Source organism: Neovison vison, chromosome 5 (genome assembly GCF_020171115.1).
Source record: "Neovison vison isolate M4711 chromosome 5, ASM_NN_V1, whole genome shotgun sequence".
NCBI lineage: Eukaryota > Metazoa > Chordata > Mammalia > Carnivora > Mustelidae > Neogale > Neogale vison.
In genome coordinates, this window is record NC_058095.1 from 2,042,173 (window position 1) to 2,065,018 (window position 22,846).

A 22,846-nucleotide genomic window follows, 5' to 3' on the forward strand; every position below is an offset into this window, starting at 1 on the left:
GGCTGAAATCCAGGAGCCAAAGACTCCACAAAGATCGTGAGGACGCGCCTCAGAGTGGAAAGGTATTTACGCACACGGCCAAAAATACAAGAGCTCCGAAAGTCAGTAAGGGAAAGAGGACGCAACAGAAAAGCGGGCAGAAGACCTGACGGGCTTTTTTTTTTTTTTTTAAATAAACGCAACTTAAAATGCCCCTGCAGCCGTACGCGCACCTTCGTGGTGCATCGGAAACTAAGAATATTCAGCATCGCTCAGGAGTGGGACGGATAAGCCGTGACACAGACATGTCACGAGATACTTTACAAAGTGAAAATGAATGAGTGCGCATGTATCCAACCACCGGGCTGGCTCTGACCAGCGCTAACGCTGAGAAAGAAGCGACACCCAAAACATCAACGTGGCGCGACGTTCGTGTCAAGTCCGCAGGGACAGAACCGGAGCGCCACTTCCAGACACGCGCACAGGGAGGAAAAGCACAAGGAAAGGGAAGACGCTCGGCTCGGCCCACAGCGCTGAGAACAGCCACGGAGCCGCGGAGGGAAGGAGCGACGCTGGTGTGGCCAGGACGCGCACAGACTCCAAGGGGCTGCCGCGGTCTGTTTCCTGACCTGGACGGGGGTTACACGGCCGTGGTTTTTATAAATAGTGGTTAAAGTGGGGCGCCTGGGGGGCTCAGTGGGTTAAGCCGCTGCCTTTAGCTCAGGTCATGATCCCAAGGTCCTGAGATCGAGTCCCGCATCGGGCTCTCTGCTCAGCAGGGAGCCTGCTTCCCTCTCTCTCTCTCTGCCTGCCTCTCCGCCTACTTGTGATCTCTGTCAAATAAATAAATAAAATCTTTAAAAAAAAAATAGTGGTTAAAGTACAAACAGACATTTTATGCAATTTATTACCTCATCGTTTTTTGAAAAGAAAGAAAATCAAAATGAATCAGATGGGGAGAAAAAAAAACCTTCTTCAAGAAAACAGTGAAATGTTAAGAGCAATGAGACGGCCCTTCCAGGCCCGTAATGATTATTAACACGGGAAGAGGATTTCCACAAGTAACTAAGCCCTTCCGGTAGCAGGTCACAGCCAGCACTCAGACTGCATGACCCAATGCCCGATGGAGATCTGCAACACCCAAACAGGGAAGGATTTTATTCTTAAATCCTCTGACACGTTAAACAATGATTTCCGTTTCACCCTCTGACCCACCTGGCTTCATATAAAGCCCAAATGAAATGCACATGTTTCTGTCCAAGAAAGGAGGAGCTCCGGATCCAGCCGGTCAGTCGCCTGTCTCGGGATCCTGCCAGCCGGGCGCTCTCAAACGCTGAGCTGTGCTACTACTTTGATACACTGATGTGATCTGAAATGTTAACACCACATTGAAACTGGGAAGTGAAATGCCACTGGGGGGAAAACTTGGTTCAGTGAAAACAACGTGAACACATGACAGTTTATTAATGCTAAAGCGTCAACTGTCAACGAATGTATCTGATAAAAGGGGATCTCCTCCTGCGACATTCATCTCTCCTACACTTCCGATCTTCCGTGACTCATGTGTGGCTCATCTGCGCTACCACACCGAGAAGGCCTCCACCTCCAGGAAGACGGAGTAACGAGTCCACACTGGTCCTCCCACCGGACAGGACCAGAAAACTGAACCAAACACATACAACACTTTTTCAGCATCAAACAACACGGAGTATAGGAATGCGGTCCCTGAGAGAAAGCAAGCACATGAGGCGAGCCCCACAATCGCCAAGCTTTCTGTGTGGGCAGATGGGGCTTCCGGCAGAGCAAGGTAGGATCCCGACCTCTGAGCTGAGGGGACAGAGATCAGAGGTCACGGAGGCTGACACCACAGGGCCAGACAGGCCAGAATACCAGAGGGAGCGGCAGAAACCTACGTGCGGCCCCTCGTGTCCTTGGCTAAGCACTAGGCTGAGCATACAGTCGGCGAAACCACAGGAGACCAAGCAAAGAACAAGCGCTGGGAAAGGCTGGGAAGCCGAGTTCCACCAAGTCCGAAGGAACAGACCTCACCGAACAGCCGGCACAGTCTGCAGAAACACGCCCGAGGCACGGGGCTAACCCAGACCCAGAGCGAAGGCTTCTCCAGACTACAGGCCATCCCATGTTTCCTGCAGCGAGCCGGGCACTAAATATTTCAGCCTTGCGGCCCGTCCATCTCCACTGCTCCACTCTGACACCGTAGCACGAAAGTGACACAGATAATCAACGACACGGCTGCATCCCCCGGGCTCGATTTACGGAAACAAGCAGTAGGCCAGATAAGCCTAGGGGCCATAGTCTGCCATCCCCTGACTGAGACCTGCCTTAACAAAGCTAGAACACGAACCTTAGAAGAATGACAGTGACATAGAACAAAACCAGCCAGACGGCCCACAACACAACATGCACTGTGTCCAGCATCCGGTCGAAAACTACTAGATGGAAGGAAACGCAGGAAATGTCATCTGCAAACAGGAGAAAATCAGTTAACAGAAAGACTCAGAAATACCAGTGATGATGGAAGTAACAGACAAGAGCATTAAAATGGTGTATAAATCTGCTCAAGGATTAAAATGTGCATATAAAGGAGAGAAATATAGGGGCGCCTGGGTGGCTCAGTGCGTTAAAGTCTCTGCCTTCGGCTCAGGTCATGATCTCAGGGTCCTGGGATCGAGTCACGCATCAGGCTCTCTGCTCGGCAGGGAGCCTGCTTCCCCCTCTCTCTCTCTGCCTGCCTCTCTGCCTACTTGTGATCTCTCTCTGTCAAATAAATAAATAAAATCTTAAAAAAAAAAAGGAGATAAATATAAACCATAAAGAAGACCCAAACAGAATTTCTTGAGAACAGAAAAACAGTATCGGAAACGGAAACTACAGTGCACGGGCTTACCGGAAGATCGCACGCTGCAGACGAGCGGATGAGACCCTGAAGACTTGGCGGCAGACGCAGTCCAACCGGAAACAGAGCAGGAAAGGGCCCGAGCGGGAACGAGCCTCAACAGGGTGACGTCCAGCATCTAAAACAAATGTCACTGGAGGGGCGCCTGGGTGGTTCTGTCAGTCGAGCATCTGACTCTTGACTTCGGCTCAGGTCATGCTCTCAGGGTCACGAAGGTCGAGCCCTGTCAGGCTCTGAATTCAGCATGAAGTCTGTTTCTCTCCTCCTGTCTCCCGCTGCCCCTCCCCTGCTCACACACACGCACACGTGTGCTCCCTCTCTCTCAAATAAATAAGAAAACCTTAAAAAAAAGAAAAAGATGTAATACCATAAACTTTAAAACCACCACCAAACCTCTGCCCACAGAGGACACAGCCTAAGAGTCATCTTTTTTCATTAACATTAAAAAAAAAATCATGCAGACGATTTTAAAAATTAAGTACAGGAAACAAAAATGTTTTAAAAATAAAATTCTACCAATGCCTACTTCCCATCCTGCCTACAAGCGTGTACTGCTCGGTAAATGTTTTACACAGATAAGCACGTATTGTTACATGAACATACAGCTTTTTAAGGACACAGGACTGTAGCATACAGTCTGTTACATGCCTTGATGGTGGGTTTACATCAGGGTTTATTTTTAGTTATTTAGTAACAGATCTTGAAAACCTTCCCATGAGAGCACACATAGAAAGATCTCGCTGTCTTCACCAGCGGTAAGGAGTCCGGGGTACAATGTGCCTAATTCAACCAGGTCCCTCTCGCTGGACACGAGGCTGCCTGCAAGCATTCAGGACACACTCAGGGAGCGAGTGAGTGCTGCCACGAATCTTCTTACGGGGAAGTGGAATAACCTGAAAATGCCAGTTTCCTACATTTGCTCGGATTTATTAGTCCTGGAATTAAAAGAGGCTCATAATTCGATAAAGACAATTCCTTAAAATCAGGCCATTTGTGAACATATTAACCCAACACATCTCTACGTTGAAGCCATCAAATGAAGAATAAAAATAATCTACAGAATCGACCTTAATCTACTCAGCATGAAATTCTTCTTAAAGGAGAAAAGATATCATCAGGGATAATCCGGCAACTATTTCTCAATAAATTTATTGAAGTGCAAATACATTTAGTTACGTGAAAGCTCTCAGTGCTTAAATAAAGCAATAAAGTGGATCATAAATTAGGATCCTCTGAGTTTTGTGTAGTAACTCGAGACACTCACAGGGCACTAGCCAATGTGCCCTAATCAAGCACATCCCGGTGGAGCCACGGTAAGCAAGGGCAGAGCCAATGCCCGGCGGAGGAGCACAGAGGAGTGTCAGGGCCGGGGACCAGGCAGTGGCCGAGAGGACCAGGCACTCCCCAAGCCCAGTCCGGCATGTCTTTTGGCACCTGGGGTCCGGGAGAGCATCTGAGCAGACGCAGCGCTCGGAGCCCAGACCTCGCAGGGCTCACTGCCCGACACGCCGCGCTGCAGGACGGGACCCGGGCAAACCCAAGCCCAGGGAGAGCCAGTCGGGGACCCCAAGCTGACACTCAGGAGAACTCGAAGCAAACCGGAACTCATGGAGGAAACGCAAGCTCTGGACTCAGGAACAGGCGGCCCCGCTGGTGGGAGAGCAGGAGGCCCCGCGATCAGCACCAGGAGACAAAGGACCAGATCGAGGTCACAGAAATGTGGCTTCAGGTGCAGTTCCGAAGTCCAGGGGTCAGCACCAGGCCTTCGACTTCTGGGTCAGCCCCCACGCCCCTCCTCCCAGTGGTCTCCAGGAGAGCTAAAGTACTCCCTGCTGGGCTCATTTCTCCTGGGACCCAGGACAGCACCGGGCCAGCGAGCCCGCGCAACGGAAAGGCAGCGCGGCAAGAGTCCCGGCGTTATCAGCGACGGGGAAGGGCCTCGCAGCACGCGTCCAGAGACTTCCGCGGCGGGCCTCTCAGGCCAGGTCCTGCCGGAACCGCTTCACCTTCCCTCCACAGCACCTTTACTAGAAAGAAGGGAGCAGGGATGGCGACCTCTTCTTCCCAGCCTGTTCCGGGAGACTCCCAGAACGGTTTTTACAAAAATACCCATTCTGAATGAAATGAACTTGAAAAACGAGACAGCTGTTACTGAACACCTCATACCGGCCACGGCGGCTCGCAAGAATCTATCATTTTCGGTGACGTTCACAAGCACTGATTTACGGGAAGTGTGCTATAAAGTCTAGCTTTAGATTCAGCCACAACATTTACCAGCACCTCACATCAACACACTCCGGCAGAGCACAGAGCCCAGGAGAGCTCACGCCTTTGAGGGAAAGGGGCTGGCATCGCTGGGAAAGGTTAAAGAAAACAGAAAATCCAAAACTGCCCCGTTTGGACCTCCTCGCGGGAGGGTGGTCACCTGAACAGCTTCTGCCCTTACCAACGGATGGAAATCGCAGGCACAGCTTGCTGCCTCGGCAGGGGGCAAGTTTCACTCTTCTTCCTCCAAATAGTTGATATTTAAGCTATGGCACCAAAATGGGATGGAGCTCATTAGTAGCTATGCAACAGGAGGCATGTGGAGGAAAGCGTAGGTGCACACGCTACCGCCCCTCAGAACAGGAACACTGGGCCAGGCGTCAGCAGCCATCAGGGCTCCACAAAGCACTGTCCCATGAAATCCCCACAGCCACACTGTCAGAGGTGGCCACAGGCCCCCTATATGGATGAAAACACTAGGACGGAGACCCCGAGCACACAGTCCCTGGATATGCGCCAATCCAAACTGCTCCCCCCACGGCCTTCACCCCTCCCCACGCCTCCCTAAGGAAGAAAAGGGTCATGCCTCCTGCCGGGGACCCAAAGCACGGCGATGCCCGCCACAGCCAGTGCCCCCCGCGCCCCGCCTCTGCAGCCACCGGCCCTACCCCGCTGTGCTCTAAAAGGCCCTCCTATCACCAACAACAGATGCCCTCCACACACCTCCCTGCAAGGGCCTTCCCTCCACGTTCTGGCTGGTCAAACCCAACTCCGTGTCCAGCTGGGGTCCCGCCTCCTCCAGAAGCCGTTCTCAACTGGACCACTCTTCTAAGCCCCTCCCTAGCTCCCCGTCACCCCACTCCTCTCCGCCGAGTGATCACACAGTCTGCAACCCCGAGTTAAACAACTCAACGTGATCGATCTTACCCGCTGAGCAGGTCGCTGCGTGCACGACTTTACAGAGCTTCCAGAGTTCTGGGCCAGCTCACGCTCCCTCCTCTTTCCCGCCAAGGGACTGGCGCTCACTGGGTCGTCAGCACGTCAGCAAACAATGGGTGAGCACAGCCAGCCTGACAGTGCTCGCCCTCTCTCCCACCCCGGCCCCGGGGCCCTGCGTGGGCAAATCATCTGAGGTCAGGACTCAGCCAACTCAGCCACGAATGCACCTGCTCACAGGCTGGTCCGGTAAGGAAAGGGGCTGTTGATATGCAAAAACCCAGACAACCCCTGACACAGTCAGGTACGACTTAAATCAAAGCTAGTTCAGATCTTCTTCAACCTACAGTGGCGTTAAATCCCAAGAAACCCATGTCACAACCTACCCCACGGCCAGAGCCCGGCCGAGCCCAGCCCCACGTGCGCAGGGCACTCCGGCAGCCTACAGCCGGCCTGCCCGAAGCCTCTCGTACCACAGAGCGCTGACCACCTGGCACTTGGTGAACACTGCACAGAGCGTGACAAGCGGTGGCCGTGTGGGGACGGGATGGCTGTCACCGTATGGGCTGGGTGACCCTGCTGATCGCGGGCTCACGGGGGGCTATGTTCGCTGCCCAGCATCACGAGAGAGGGTCGGACCACGTATGGACACCAGCCCGGGAAAAGATGCATGTTCGGAATCGCGAGGAGGGTTTCTACTGAACACTTTTCCCTGTCACACCATCGTAAAGTCGAAAACTTGCGAGCTGAGAGCCGTCAGAAGTCAAGGACGTCCCAGAAGCAGAAAAGATGTTAAAGCTGGTGGCTGGGACAGTGTTACTGCTCATCTAGTTCTTGGGCGTCACGGGGGTTCCCTGAGTGTTTATCATTATGCTCTATATCCTACAATTGTAAGGATATCACAAATGGGGAATTCAAAATGCTCCTTCAGGGACACATACGGTATAATCTCGGTCGCAGGAAAGGGGAAGAGGGATGACAGAGAAGTGGAAATCACGCCAAAATATTATCAGGGCCAACGTGGGATTTTATATAATTTTTATTCTCATTATGTTTTTCTCTATTTTCTTAAAAATTTTACAACGACATGTGTTATTTGTGTACTCGGAAGGAAAACAAGTTTTTGAGGAACTCAGTTTGTCTGATAAAAATGCTAAAATATTTTTCCAGTACTACAGCTATGCCCGGGATAAAGTTCTGTTTAAAGGATGACCCTCCCCGGGGCATCCTGCCTGCTGACCAGGTAAAGGCGCTTTCTCCGGAGAAGCGCCGCGTGCGCGACGGGAGAGACGGGGGCGGCTCTCTGAGGGGGCCTGAGCCCCACTGCAGGTCTGAGCCGGGCGCCACCGCCCCGAGGCCAGGCCCCAGCAGACGGGACCGGCGCAGGGCACTCCCGGGCGCGGCGATCAACCGCGCGGCGGAAGAACGTGGAAGGACGCGCACGAACACGCCAGGGCACTCGGGACACGGATACGGGAGAGAAACCAGGACGACTCGCATCCAGATTGGCTCCGGCTCTACAGAAACTAATTCTGAACCTGAGCCAGGGCTCCGAGGGCGCAGAGAAAGGAAACGTCTAATTTACATTTGCCGGTGCGTTCAGGCTCCGGTGTCTCTGAACCGCTGGCCTGATCGATCGAGGAGGAAAGAGGAGGCGATCCAAGAGCACAGCGAGCTGAACGGCACTGGCCGCGGGGCTCCCACCGGCAGCCACGGCGTGAGGACGCGGCAGAGCGGGGATGAATGCGGGCCAGACACCCAGGGGGCCAGGGGGCCAGGGACCCATTTTAAGCAACACTTTCAACATTTCCCACTGAAACGCTCTTTAAAGAAAGTGCTCTCCAATTTCCGGAGGGAGGCGCGTGTTCTCTCCCTTCCCGAATGCCCACAGTAGCTTGGCCGCTCTCTCTCCTACATCCAGCCAGAGCCTGCAAGTCCCTCTACGACCTCCTGCACCCAATCGGTGGCCGAGCGCCATCATTCCCTGCCCCAGGGGGAGCTCGGGGCCGCCCACGCCTCCCTGGCACTGGCCTGGCTCAGCGGCAGCCAGCGTTCCTCGGCTCCCGCCTCCCCACCCTCCACGGGCTCCTGACCCATGCCCTCTCCCCATTCACACACACACACACACACAGGGTTGTGCACAACACACGCTCCCATCCTCCAGCCAATGAAATCTTCCTAAAATCCCAATTATGTCACTACCCTGCTTTAAAACATTTCTTAATCATCCTTAAAACAACACCCAAATCCCCAGGGCTCTGTGAAGCCCATCAGGACTTGCCTTGTCCACCCGTCCGTGCGCGGAGGCCCTGACCATGTCTCCCAGCACTGTCCCGGCCCCATCTCGCCGCCTGATCAGTAAGTACTGAGGACCTCCTACCAAGCAGCACTGCTAGAGAAGTCGGGGTGCGGCAGTGAACAAAACCAAGTCCCTGGCTGAGTGGAGCAGACAAACCAAACACAGAACCTGGTGTTAGGGTGGCGGCAGCGACAGAGGGAAAACACAGCAGGCAGGTGGCCGGGGGCAGGTGGCCAGCTGTCGCCTTAGGAAGCACGGAGGGAAACCCACACCAGGAGGCCCAGCCTCAGAGAAGGGCGGCTCCCCAGAGGCCAGGCTCTCTCACCTCCCCACCTCTGCACACCCCGGCTCCTGGGCCTGGCCCTCCCACCCTCTCCCTTCTGTGCCTGGCAAACTTCGGGTCCCTTCCAGGCTCCGACTCAGAGCGCCAGTCTCCCACGAGGCCTTTCCCGCACTCCGTGTGCAGCCACCACCGGCCCAGCACCCCACCTCCGGCGCTGAGTCAACCCATCTTCCCCCCGAAACTGGTAAACGCCCTAAAAGCAGGAGTTGTTCAGCAATGAATCACCCACACTTAGCACCCTGCCTGGCACAGAAGGCACTAGACAGATATTCGCTGAATTACTGAATTCTAGAAATGAGCGGTTTGTGACTTAACTCCCCTCTCCCCTCTCCACACCCCACCCCCTGACCCGCACACACTTCCATTCATCCTTCGGCACCGCACACGGGGCTCAGCCGAGCGCCTTGGGCGTGCAGACACAGGAGAAATGTCCGGCCAACAGAATTCCTGAAATCACTAACTTGTGACTCAAGTGCAGATACATAATCATTGTATTGTGCTTTGACTTTGCTTAAGAATGCCATTTGTCTCAGATCACAAACAAACTCCTCCAGGGCCACACCCACACCCCGTGTCTGCTCATACACACCCCAGGCTCGGCCCGGAAAGGGGAAGGTCCCAAACGGGCATGATGAGCGTCACACCCAGCACGGAGGCGCCTGGAACTCACGTGGAATAGCATATTCTACTAGTTAGGGTCTGGGCACCTCGCTGGATGCGGAATGTGCCTCCAACCACAATGTGAGTACATATTAACCCTTAGTAGGTCTGCTGCCCCAAGTGCCAGGGTTATCAACCCAGAAACTCCCCTCTGTGCGCCCCAGCCTGGGGCCGTGGAGCCAGAAACAACAATAAGCCACAGCATGTGCTTTCTTTTTGTTTTTGCTTTTTTTTCCCCTAAGATTTTGTTTATTTATTGGACAGAGATCACAAGCAGGCAGAGAGGCAGAGAGAGAGAGAGAGTAGGAAGCAGGCTCCCCGCTGAGTAGAGAGCCCGACGCGGGGCTCCATCCCAGGACCCTGATGAGATCATGACCTGAGCTAAAGGCAGAGGCTTAACCCATTGAGCACCCAGGCGCCCCTCTTTTTGTTTTTTGTTTTTTAAGATTTATTTCTTTATTTAAGAGAGAGAGAGAGACAGCATGGGAAGGGCAGGGGGAGCGGGAGAGAGACTCTCAAACGGACTCCTGCTGAGCACGGAGCCCAGCAACGTGGGGCTCATTCCCACAACCCTGAGGTCATGAGGTGCGCCGAGACGAAGAGCTGCCCAGGCGCCCCCCGGCCCCGCGTGCTCTCCGACACGATGCTCTGTGGACAGGAGGTGGCTTCAATTGCTTTGTGACCCGGGACGCACACCCTGACCCTGCCTAGGACGGGGCAAACCCAGCCTGAGGACATTCTACAAAGTAACCTCCGGCACCTGTGAAGAATACCAAGGTCAAGGCATTCAGAGACAGCAGGACGTCTGCCGCGGCGGCTGGGAGGGGCGCGGGGAGCTGGCCGGCGGGCGGTGAAGTTGGGGGGCGGACGATGGGCGGACGCACGGGGAGCGGACGGACCCGATGCCAGCGCGCGGCGCGCTTACCGAGGATTAACGCGCTACAGACGTTAGTGCGTTTTACCACGAGAAAAAACTGTCAAGGGCAAGAAATTCTAAGAAAGGCTGAGAAACTCCCTTCGATCAAAGGAGGCTGCACAGACAAGACCGTTCAAGGCAGTGAGCTGAGTGGCCCTGAGTGGCGGCTGGGAGGGTAGAAACTGCTCAGAAAGGGGCACTGCTGGGACAAACGCCAACACGGGGACATGAACGTGCATTAGTAACAGTGATGTATCGACGACAGACGTCCGACTTTCACGACCGTGTGCTGGTTGCTGAAGACAGTCCTTGCTCACAGAGCCACACACACGACGGTACGCGGGCGCACGGAGCCTTCGACTCGCGCCTGAGCCGCTCGCGGCGAGAACACAGACTGACCCGGGACACGGGGAGAGCGAGAACGAGGAGGAAGAAGATGCGGACAGCCGGCGGCTCGGGGTCAAGGGCAGAGGGGAATCCGTCGTCCCAGCCTTACAATGTCTCTTTAAGTCTGACATTACACCAAAACCTAGAAACAGAAAACAGTGCAAGTCAAGAAAGCAAACTGATGGGGGCGGTCAAAGGAGCCCAAGTTCTCCACGGCGGCCTGGGGGCGCACGCGCTCCCCTCCCCCGCACGGCGGCACCTGTCTGACAAGCTGCGGCTCAGGAACATGATTAAAGCGTTAATTATCATATCAAGCGTCTCCTGGGATGGCATTTTCCAATCTAACGAGACTCACAGAAAGAAAAGGTGTCAAGCTTCAGCTCTCCTGAAACAAGTACGGTAGACGGCCCAAGTCCTTTCTTCATGTCTTCGGAAGGAAAGGAGGAAAGAGTCACAAACCTGGCGACACCGTGTATATATAACCCACGCGCCACCTTGTTAGAACTCCAGCTTTAGAACTCTACAAGGTGATAATGAGGAGAAATGTTCTTCTCCATTTCAGGACTCTTCCACAGCACGTTGTTCAAAATGGAACACGGCACATTTTTTAAAGCAGGTTAAAAAAAAAGTCTCTGTAGATGGTCCCTTTGTGGCTCCTGAGCCTCCCGTGACGAGTGCCAACGGCAAGTTCACACGCGTCAAGTGCAGAGGCTGGTGCCCGCGCTGGCCGCCCACTCTGTAACCCACAAGACGGGACCAGACCCGAGACCCCACCTCCTCGCGGCCACCCTCCTGCCGCGGCTGCCTGGCTTTGGGCCCCGCTTCTCACCTGCATTCCCGCAACTCCCCTCTCCGGCGGGTGTTCCCACCTCCCGGCCCACCCCTCCAAACCCTCCACTCCACCCACGGTCAAAAAGATCCTCTGAATCACAAACCCCGTGTGCTGCGGCCCCACCGAGACCCGCAAGCAGCTCCCCACCGTCAGGCCAACAGTCACTCGTTGCGGAGGGTTCCGCGCTGGGTCAGCGGGACGGATTTGCATCTCATAAATGCGGTCCAATGCCAATAACTGACTGATTTAATACAAATGCAAAGTTTTCCCTATGATCGTGCCTTTCTCACCTGTGAACCCACGTAACAGTGTATTACAGCTTGGTGTTGACGGGCCTGTCTGTCCTGCTAGATCCTAGGGTTCTGGCGAGCATAGCACCCTGTAAGAGAGCAGCGCACGCTTGTCGTCCTGAGGTGATGACTTCTGGCCACCTTCCCCTGCTATACTTGGAAGGACGTTCCTTCACCCCCAGGACAAGACGCTCCTGAGTGAACAGCAGAGTGACCCCCTCCAGGACACATGCCGGGAGTCCCGGGCAGCAGGAGGCCCTGATGATGGCCGCGTAGTCACGGATCCAGTGACTGGTCTTTACGAACACAAGCTCCAGAATGAAAGGGACTAACAGATCCCTTCTAGGTCTGCTACCTCATCTCTGGTCCTCTCTGCTTGGTATTTTTGGCCAACCACCTGATATCCTCAACCCTGCTTCCTAATTTAAGTCTGACGCCCACTTTCTTCTAACTATACCAACAAGTCTCAAACTCTTGGTGATGGGACACTTCTATGCTCAAAGATTACTGAAGACTCCCAAAGAGCTTATGCTATAAGCAACATTATCAGCACTTTCCACGTTAGAGGGTAAAGCCAATAAGGAAAAATAAAAGCAATGTATTTCTTTATTGATTCATTTAAAAATTATAAACTCATTATATATTTAAATAGATAGGTCTATGAAAAATAACCATATTTTTAAAAAATTGTTGGGGTGCCAGGGTGGCTCAATCATCGGGTGTCTGCCTTTGGCTTGGGTCATGATCCCAGGGTTCTGAGATCAAGCCCTGCATTAGGCTCCCTGCTTGGTCCCTCTCCCACTCTCCCTGCTTCTGTTCCCTCTCTCGCTGTGTCTCTCTCTGTGTCAAATAAATAAATAAAATATTTTTTTAAATTGTTAGACCAGTGGGGCGCCTGGGTGGCTCAGTAGGTTAAGCCTCTGCCTTCGGCTCAGGTCACGATCTCAGGGTCCTGGGATCGAGCCCCACATCGGGCTCTCTGCTCAGCGGGCTCTCTGGTTCCTCCTCTCTCTGCCTGCCTCTCTGCCTCCTTGTGATCTCGTCTGTCAAATAAATAAATAAAATCTTTTTAAAAAATTGTTAGACAAGTGACAGTTTTTTGTAAACCTCTTTAGTATCTGCTTTCCCAGAAGACAGCTGGACCTCAGACTCTGTTTCCATCTGATATGACGCATTGTTTGGTCGAAGTAGACACACAAACACTGACCTCACAAAGATGTACCAACAGATCCAAATTACTGAGAATATTGTTCTCTCAGACCACGTCAAAACTCAGAAAATCGCAGTTTCTTAAAGGTTAGCAGCAATCTATGTGAACAGAACACAAAGTAGGATACCTGATGTAGCCAAAGCCACAGCCATGGGCCAACCCCACTGGCCTCACTCTCAGTGAATCTTTTACCCACGGATGATTCTGTGATACCACGGGTCGGTCATCTGGAAACACCGGCTCACTGAATTATGCAGATGTCCCAGATGAACTTCCTTCTACATTTCAAATACAAAAAAATTCCTATTCCTTCTGCCCCCATGGTCTCATTGAAAGAGTCCTAAGGCGTGGGAAGCTGGGAAGCTCGCAGCGGCAGACACGGGTTCTCCAAAATTCTCGCCTTTCACCTGAAAACTCAAATTTCATCCCTCGCAACAAATCCTGTCGGTCTTTCTCCTTGAAGCGACAGCTCATTTTGTCCATTTTCGAGACACGCCTCTGCCAAAGACCCAAGCCTGAGTGCCCAGAGCTGCTGGTTAGCGAGCCAGGGGCAGCTGGGCTCCCCGGCGCGCCCCTGCGGCAGGACATGCGCAGCCTGCACACGGCGAGGGAAGGCGGCACTAGAGAGCCAGGATCGAGTAAGACCAATACGTTTCACTGCGTCACCAGGAGCATTCTCAAGCCGAGTGGGGTTTTCTACCGCGAATGCACAGCCGTGAACAGAAGAGCGGACCGGCACCGTCTGGCACCACCGCCCCGCCCCGGTTCCTGCGAGGGCGCCAGCAGGCTGACCCCGTGACTTCTGCGCTGTCCGCGTAGATCCCAACACAGAGAGCGCCAAAGGCCAGTGCCACCTTGCCTTATTACTTTTTTTTTAAGATTTTATTTTTAAGTAATCTCTACACCCAACGTGGGGCTTGAACTCATGACCCTGAGATCAAGAGTCGCTTGCTCCAGCAACTAAGCCAGCTGGGGGCCCCTGTCTTTTTTTTTTTTTTAAGATTTTATTTATTTATTTGACAGAGAGAAATCACAAGTAGGCAGAGAGGCAGGCAGAGAGAGAGGGAAGCAGGCTCCCTGCTGAGCAGAGAGCCCGATGCGGGACTCGATCCCAGGACCCTGAGATCATGACCTGAGCCGAAGGCAGCGGCTTAACCCACTGAGCCACCCAGGTGCCCCTGGGGGCCCCTGTCTTATACTGCCATTGAAATAAGGGTCGGGGGGAGCCCGGAGCCCAGCGCAGGAACAGCCCAGCTGCACACCGACACTGTCCTCTGCTTTTCTGCCCCATCACCATCCCAGCAGCATTCCCGACACACTTGGTTTTAGACTCCGAGGCCATAAAATGTGAACTTGTCAGTGGAACGCTGTGACCCCGTTCTAGGCTTTGTTTCCCAAGTGCACCTCCCTCATCGCTGGCCCTGCAGCTTAGGTCCCTTCGGCAAGCCACGGAGTCAAGGCCTCATCTCCTCATCCCACGGGGACAATCATTCCCAACCAGGTAAGGTGCGGGCGGCCTTGGAGAACACAGCGTCCGTGGGAGCCCTTTGCAAACTACACAGTTTTTCTTCAGTCCGTCTTTATCATGTGTCAGCACTGTCCATAAATGAGGTCCCTGCTTTATAATAAAAGAACCTCCGTTCCAGGGGTTGGGATATAATGAAAAATCCAGAGAAAGCGAGAGTGACCATGAATGGCTCGGGAGTTGCTTTAGGTGAGGTAATCCGGGAAGGCCTCTCTGAGGAAGGGAGCTGGCAGCTGAGAGTGGACGACCGAGGGAGCCAGGGGTGCAAAGAGCCGAGGAAAGAGCATTCCAGGCCTTTCCATCCAGGAAGCAGAAAAGGCAGGCGGGGCCAGACCAGGAAGCTTTGCGCACCGGGGTGAGGAATCCGCGTTCTCCTCCAAGCACCCGGGAAGCCGGGAGAGGACCCGCCCGGCAGGAACAGGATCGGCTTCCACCTGGGAAAGATCCCCCCGGCCACCGCGTGAAGAACCGGCTGCGGGCAGAGTGCGTGCGGGGAGACCGGTCGGCGTGCGGGTCTGGTCGTCCAGACAGAAGGCGGCAGCTGCGTGCACTGGGCTCGCGACGGGCAGAGACGGAGCGCGCAGCCCCGCGGAAGCCGCCCTGGCAGGCAGAGCTGGCAGGCTCTACGCGTGAGCCGGACACGGCCGCGAGCAGCGGAGGAGGGAAGGAGGCAGGGTAAATCCGGGGTGGGCAGCGTGCGCGGCGGCCGCGCGCTGGGGCGGAGCACACCGCGGCAGAGCGGCCGTCCAGGAGCTCCAGGCCCAGGTCACAAGTGAGGACGGCGCGGGGCCGAGTCGCTCGTGCGTGAACAAGACCCGCTGGCGAGGGGCCCACACAGCACAGCGGGAGGAACCAAGATCGCTGTCCGCCAGCAAACGGGTCTGAGGAGGAGGGATGAGACCCCAGAGGGAGACCCGGAGTTTCGGGGAGACGCGGAGGCGGGTGAGAGTCTCGGGAGGGAGCGAGTGGCCCACAGCGGACGCCGCGGAGAGGTCACACAAGAGACAGAGACGTGACTTTCAGACTTAGCAACCGGGGTGGCCTGAGGAGGGCGGTCGCAAGGCCTAGCAGGGAGCCTAAGTGGAGCAGCTGAGAGAGGACGCAAGGGCAGCGAGCACTGTGGGGCGAGCCTTCTACTGTCCCTGCGTGACTCCGAGGCACCCACGCGGCTTCCTCCACGGCTGCGTCAAAGCCCGGCTTACGAAGCCAGGGGACAATCAGCTGAGAGACCCGTCTGGGAAACGGCTCATCATTTTATACCTACGTCCCCGACACACGTGTAATGCAGCATGTGTGTCCGTGGTTTTGAGGGCAACAGCTCCCCAGTGTCCCTGATTCTGTCCCACACATGTGATAAAGACCCGTCTGAGACCAACCGTTCCCACAGGCCCACTTTCCAGTGGGAGAACGAACTGGGGGACAACCATGAAGTATCACAGCAAAACACAAACGGGGCCGTGCAGACCTATCAGCGTTGGCCACAGGCCTGTGGATGATTCATTCCGAGCTGTACCTTATGTAAGTCTAGTTATTTGCCAATGACAAGCCCAAGGTGCTACTGACGCATCTACGAATCATTCACTCTCCACAGAACTCACCACACAACAAACTAACTTGATAACAGCGTATTAAACCAACAATAGCTTAGGAATTAAAATGCAATTATGCTGGCACTGGAAAACCAGCACTGATCCCAAAGAAAAATCGTGGGAATCCCACAAGAGTGGGCAGCGGCGGGAGCTCTCAGCAAAGATGCCGAACGCTGAGTGGCAGAACACTTTTTAGGGCCATCAGTCAACTTCAGTGAAGATGCCGATTTTAGGAATCCTTAACAACTTCACTCAACAGGCACCAGCAGGCCACCACTAACATACACACAAGATAAGAGTCACACGTGGTCACAGAAAGAAGCAAAGGCTGAGTCTGGGTTTGGGCAGTCCATGGCTCACCAAGGCGAGTGGAATGCGTAGGGCCTACTCCGGGACCACCTGGCCCACGCATGTCACTTTACCCCAAGGCCGCCCCACCACACCGCGGGAGGGGCCAGGGGAGACAGCCTGGCCCGGATGCCTGTGTGCTCAAGATTCCTGGAGTGGCTGTCTGGTGTTGTGGGAACAGAGCAAAGTCACACCCAGGTGACCCACCGGTGAGAACCAGCCCCATAAATGGGGTTCGTGTAGCCTGCAGTGTTGGACTCCTTCGTGTTTTAGAACATCTGAGAGAGTGCCAACAGTTTTAAACCAGAAGGCGTCTCATTTAAAAAAAAAAAAAAAAGTCTCTGGTTTCTCAAAGCAGAAGAGAGAGAGAAAGGACAAGACCTGGCTTGGAACCACCTGCCCCTTCAGCTGTTGTGGCCGTCCAGCTGTTGTGGCTGTGCTTTCCAGAGCCCACCCTCTAGACAACCAGACACAAGTCACTGTCAGCTGCCACTTATCTCTGACCCTGTGCCGCCTTCTTCTTCTATCTGGCCCACTTCCTTCACTTACGCTACCTCCCAGCTGTTAGCATCATTTGGATTTGCAACCTTTGCCCTGGCAGGGGTGCGGAAAGGTCCCCTGGAGCTGAGTCTGAGGAAGAGATGACAAGGCCTGTTAGGATGCCAAGCTCTCACAAACCGACCTGAAAATATCAGCTTCTGATTTTCTTCCTCACTGAACACCTTGCAAAGGTCAGACACAGCCAACGTCCTCCCCTGGCTCTTTCCTAAGGAAGGATCTCAGTAATTACTCAGATTCAGAACTTTTCTCTTAATAACCTATGATGAGCTTATCAGGGAATGCTGATCATTCACAAATTAATGTTTTAATTAAAAGGTCAAAAATATATCTATTAATCAGTTTAAACAGTTTGAGCTTTGGTACAGGGTAGCAGAGGGAACCACATTTCAAAAGAAATAAAGAAAGAAATGTCCTCCAAATAGTAGAATGGGAAAAAAAAAATAATTAGCTACTTTACAATAAGTTTCTTTTCATATAAGCATAGCGAGCACAAAAGCTTTGAACTATGAGTTAGTACTAAAGATGTCCGTAAGACACACTTTATACAATCTCTTCCAATGACTATCTCCTCTGCTCCTCAAACTACCTCTGGATGGAACAAATTTTCCTAAGGCAAGTCAGTAACAGAAGAACTGGTTACTAGCGACTAAGCAGAATTAGCATCACGGAGCTCTTACATACGTTCAACATCATATACGAGAAACAATCACCTCACCCAAGCACGTTTGTTAAGTCCAGAGCAATCACGCTGTAATGTAACACCAACTACCTTTCTTATACCACTGAAATGTTTAAATAAAGACAGTCTTGAAGGAGAAAATAAATCACAAAAAGGCAAACTTAAAGTGTGCACAGAGGAGCAGGTCCCCACCTTCTTGCTTTAGAGACCAGGAGGTAGACAGAGGTTAGTTAAGGGCAGGCTCACCAAAACTGGCTGATTTCCTACCTACTAGCTGCTTACGAGTCACTGTTCACCCTCCCAGGACCATAGAAACCCCCTAAAACCAGGACCCACGCTCCAACCCACCATCCTCTAACTCAACCGTGGCAAAAATCCTGTCTCCACGCTACAGCCCCACGACACCACATAAAAGGAGGAAGAGTCTGGACCCAAGACAAGCCCCGTGGAAGGCTAGGATGAAGTTCTTTGTAACTTTAAAATAACTTTGCATTAATTTGTTACCAGCTAAACCTTCCCCCGTAATGTTGTTTCCCAGCACAGCCATTCACAGAGCTTGAACAAAAAAAAAAAAGGAACCCGGGCAGGCTAACCACGTGGGCACAAGTAATCCAGCCCAAGGTGTCCTTGCTCCAGCGCCAACAGCCCTAAGTACACCAAAGAGCGTGGGAACACTCGCCAGGCTGGACGTTGGAACTCGGCTAACTTTTACTGTCCGAACAAAAACTGTTTGAATCAAAGTAACATTATCCGGTGAGTAGCTACCGACTACAACACCCTTTTTCCATTCACCACCAAGAACGAGTCTGAGACGGCCTCGTGCTGTTTAGTTCACTTGCAACACGTGGCTGGGAACACAGCGCTGCTTTCCCAAGGGCGCTCCTCTGACCCTGAACTTTCTTCGTGGACAGAACTCCCGAGGTCCAGGGGCGCAGCCGGAATCACTTACCCGGTCCTTCATCCTCCAGCTCTGCGCTAAGGACTTGGAGCCTTCGATCTTCTCACAGTGCCTCTTTTTCATAAAAGCCAAAGGCAGGTTCCAGTCAGTAAGGTCGGCCTCGTCCTCCTCCCCGAGCCCCAGAAGAGGGGACTGCAGCATCTCGGACTCCATCAGCGGGGGAGGGGGTGGCGGAGTCCTTGGCAGCAGGCGCTCGAGAACCTCCAGCCTTAAACACTAGCGTGCACCAGCACCGGTGAAATAAGAACCGGGAAAGGGGCGGTGTGGGGAGAGGGAGCGGGGGGTGCGCGGAGACCCCTGCTCGGGCAGAAAGTCCGGCCCCTCTAACTCTGCGCGGGAAGGGGAGCAGGGGGCAAGCGCAGGGCGGGGAGCTGGGCCGGCCGAGCGGCTCGGCAGACACACACGCCCCCAGATCCCGGGCCGTGCGTCCCAGGAGGGGCGTCGCGCGGAGCTGTCAAAGGCGCGAGGGACTTCAGGCCTCACGATGACCCTCCTCCCGGCCTCCAACGCCTCCGCCGCTCCGAGGACGGGAAGGCCGCCCGCTCTCGGCGCCGGTACCCCGACTAGGCTGAGGTCTCCGGCCGAGGGGAAGAGGCTCAGAGCGCGTCGGGGCTCCCGCGGCCACTCTCAGCCCTGCGGGTCCCGCACTCGCCGGAGCTGCTGCACCCTGAGCCAGGACCGGCCCATCGTGCTCGCCCGCAGCCGGCTCCTCAGCCCCGGATCCGCGCGGCCTGGCCGGTGCTGGCCTTCGGGCCCGTGGCTCTCTCCAGCCCGAGAACCGGTCCTGAGAAGAGCGCGACACGGAGGCGCGAAGAAGACGGGCAGTGCGGGCTTATGGGGGCTGGAGAGTTTTGCCCTCTGGTTTGAAGCTACAGTGAAACTCCTCTCATCAGCACATCAAGGAGGACGCCATGTTGCCAACACCCAGCATGCATCGCGATCTACGGCGTGACCAACGGGCCAAACTTCCTCAGCGCGTTCTGGCCGCGCTTCCCGAGATGCGGAAACAGAGATTTCCCCCTTCTTCGTTACTATGGTTACCACAATTCAGCTTTCCAGAGTTCATGGCGTTCATTCAATAGATGGGTGATATCAGTCAATCCTACAAATGAAACTATGGCGATTTAATTAATTTTGAAAAAAGCTTTTTACTGTTACACGCTCGAAATTAAAGCAACTGACCCTCCTGTGGTTTCTTCCAGATTTTGAAAAGGCGGCAAAAGCTTCAGAAAAATCACTGACGTTGTTACAAAAGATTGGGGGGGTGGTGCGCGGAGTATCCTCCACAGTATCAGGTTTTCTTTTCTTTTCTTTTTCAGGGAATACCCGGGGGGGGGGATTAATTTCAGTGATACAGTTTCTTATTGAATTCGTCTTATTTTCCGAGCAGGTTATTCTTCTCTTGATATAGTTTCATGTGCAAACCAGTAAAAGCTACAAGTGCCTATGCGTGGAGGCACGCCTCCCACCTTACTTTATTTTTCACTCAGGAAATACTGCTTTTAAAAAAAAAAAGAAAGATTTTATTTATTTATTTGAGAGAGAGCGAGAGAGCAGGGGGAGGTGCGGAGGGAGAGAGACAATCCCGAGCAGACTCCCCTCTGCATGTGGAGCCCAGGGCAGGGCTGGATCCCATGACCCAGAGATCTTGACCTGAGCGGAAACCAAGAGTCTGACCGTCGACCAGCGAGCCACCCAGGCACCCAGGAAACTTCGCTTACTTACAGCGTGTGCAGAACTGTGACCTTCTGCCCTAGCAAGGACCACAAACCCAACCGCAGTGCCTGCTCCGTGAACACTGTTAGTGAGACGCACAGGGGCCCGTTTAATAAAGCCGGGCAGGAGGCAAAGAGGCGGGTCTTCCCCTGTGCCTCTGGGCTTTGGTGCCAGGTGCGCCTGGCCCCAGATCTTGACTGAATCGCTTTCCATTCCTGGAACCCTGGTCAATTCTCTAACTAGTCCGGCCTCAGTTTCCTCAAATCTAAAACCGGGATGATAATACCCAGCCTGAAGGATGCACAAGACCGGTGAACCTGCCTAGTCTGGTATGAACGCCCGATCCGATGCTAGCACGATCCTTCCATAGCAGAGGGAAACCTAGCAGCTGTGCTTTATTCATCTAAAAGCTCAGCTTGGACTCTAGAAGATACCCAGTCTCTCCGTGGTTTCCCAGGTCTTTGACCCAGTGCGGGAGTCCATATCAAAATCCTGATGGCTTTTGTGTTCCTCTCTACATCGGAATGAAGCGTGCAATCCCAGATCTTTCTCACCTAGCGCATAGCAAGTATGCCAAGACTTAATTTCGTTTTACATCTGACTGAGCTGGATTCTCCCCCTTAAAACTCAGGGCAAATCCACCAAAACACAGATGGAGGCTAAAACCTTCCTTTTCCCAGCTCTCAGAGTTGGCCAAATATCCCCACAGGCACCAGAAGTCTTTGGGACTACAGGGTCTTGGGAAGACCCTAGTCTTACCTCAACAGATTTAAATCCATTCATTCCTAACTAGCCTGTGACCTGGGGAAAACCCGCTCAGTCTGTGTGAGACTCAATTTCCTCACCTACAAAGTGCGTGTAGCCTTGGGATAGCAATCACCTTGTCTGATATTCTAAATGAAGGTCATATAGGTGCCCATGGAACCCGAATCTGGCAGGTCGTCAGAATTGCCGGGAAACTCTTTAAAAATAAAGAGGGCTGAATCCCAGCCTAGACGCACTGAATCATGGGGATTGGGAAAGCAGGGGTTCAGGGCCTCTAATTTTTTTTTTTTTTTTTTTTGATCAGGTAACCCTGATGAGAGCTTAAAACCAGTCAGATCCAGGGATATTGGAAAACATTTTCTCTAAAGATATTAGGCAACGCTGTCCTCTAATGTTTCCATTCCGGCCGCAGGGCAGGCCCTCAGTCGACATTTGTACCCAGTGAATTAGCATGACGAAGCAATCATCCAATCATCCACCTATTACATCAGAGCAAGACTCGCCCTCTCCTCTGACTCCAGGCCAAAACACTACTCTCTCCTGTTTGACAAATGTGACCCCAGAACCAAGAAGCCATTTGGGGTCCATGTCCCGGACAGAGGGTCCTGACACACACATTCTGAGCCCCAGCCGGGCACAAGTTCCCACAGACAGTAGCAAAGCCTCGACCTCCTCTGCCCTCAGCCTCCACCTCCGTGGCATGAGGAACTGGAAGAAGGTGAAATCTAGGCTATTTCGGGTCCAAAATTCTGTGACTCATGTGAAACCCAGAAAGGGGCTGGCAACAGCCCACCCCCAACCCGAAGGCTCAAGAATGGGCTCGAATCATTTCATAGCATCATGACATTTAAAAGAACCCTTGTTCCAGTATGTCATGGATGGTTCTATTCGAGTCCCAGATAAGCGTTTGGAGCTGTGGCTCCAGGCTGCTGGAAGGCAAGGAGCGTCTATGACTAATGACGGGCTGGAAATTCAAGGCCCACGATTTCTCACCTGGGTGATCTCATCCCCACCGTGTGTGACCGGCGGGGCCACCAGAGGCTGCAATTCCAATCTCCAGCGTCCGATCCTTCACAAGCAAGGACATCTCCTGCTTTCCACAGAACCTCGACATAAGATGCTTTAATCTTGAAAAGAGTTTTATGAATCTCAAAAAATGCATGAAACCTGGTCTGATTTTCCAGCTATAAAACCGGGGGAGGGTGTCGCTGACATCCTGCGGGTGGTGAACGCCAGGAGGAACTGGGAGAGGAGGGGGTTGTAGTCCCAGTGCTGATGGGGAACAGCGGAGTAACCTGGGACCTGCGTGTACAGGGAGGGGACAAGGCCAGGGCGGGGGGCGGGGGGGCCGTGGAATGTGAAGGTTGACCGACTGGCCGCTTCCAGCCCTAAAACTTGAGCTCTTTGGCAACCAGAAGCCAAGACACTGCAAAGTGAGCAGGAGAACAAATGTAAAAACCCAAATGTGTGAGTCAAATACAACGGAGGTCAAGGGTAAACATGAAAGGGGGGGAAATGGGGCAGGGAGAGGGTCTGGATAATTGCCTCAGGCACAGAGCTCGTGGCAGGGGGCAGTGACCCCCCCCCCACCTTCTCTCAACACACAAGACCAGCTCAGGCCAAGCTCTCGCGTTTGCACGCGGCGCGGGCGGAGTGCCATCCTCCGATATC

At 53.6% G+C, this 22,846-nt stretch overlaps 1 protein-coding gene across 1 annotated transcript in view; it reads right to left on the bottom strand.

The window, feature by feature from the left end:
• RPTOR (regulatory associated protein of MTOR complex 1) overlaps positions 1 to 19,632 on the bottom strand; it is a 305,182-nt gene extending 285,550 nt beyond the window's left edge. Inside the window, exon 1 of the mRNA XM_044247255.1 lies at positions 18,686 to 19,632. Within this exon, the coding sequence (XP_044103190.1) occupies positions 18,686 to 18,847 (162 nt within the window). The 5' untranslated portion in view covers positions 18,848 to 19,632. The remainder of the gene's footprint in view (positions 1 to 18,685) is intronic.
• Positions 19,633 to 22,846: the final 3,214 nt, after the last annotated feature.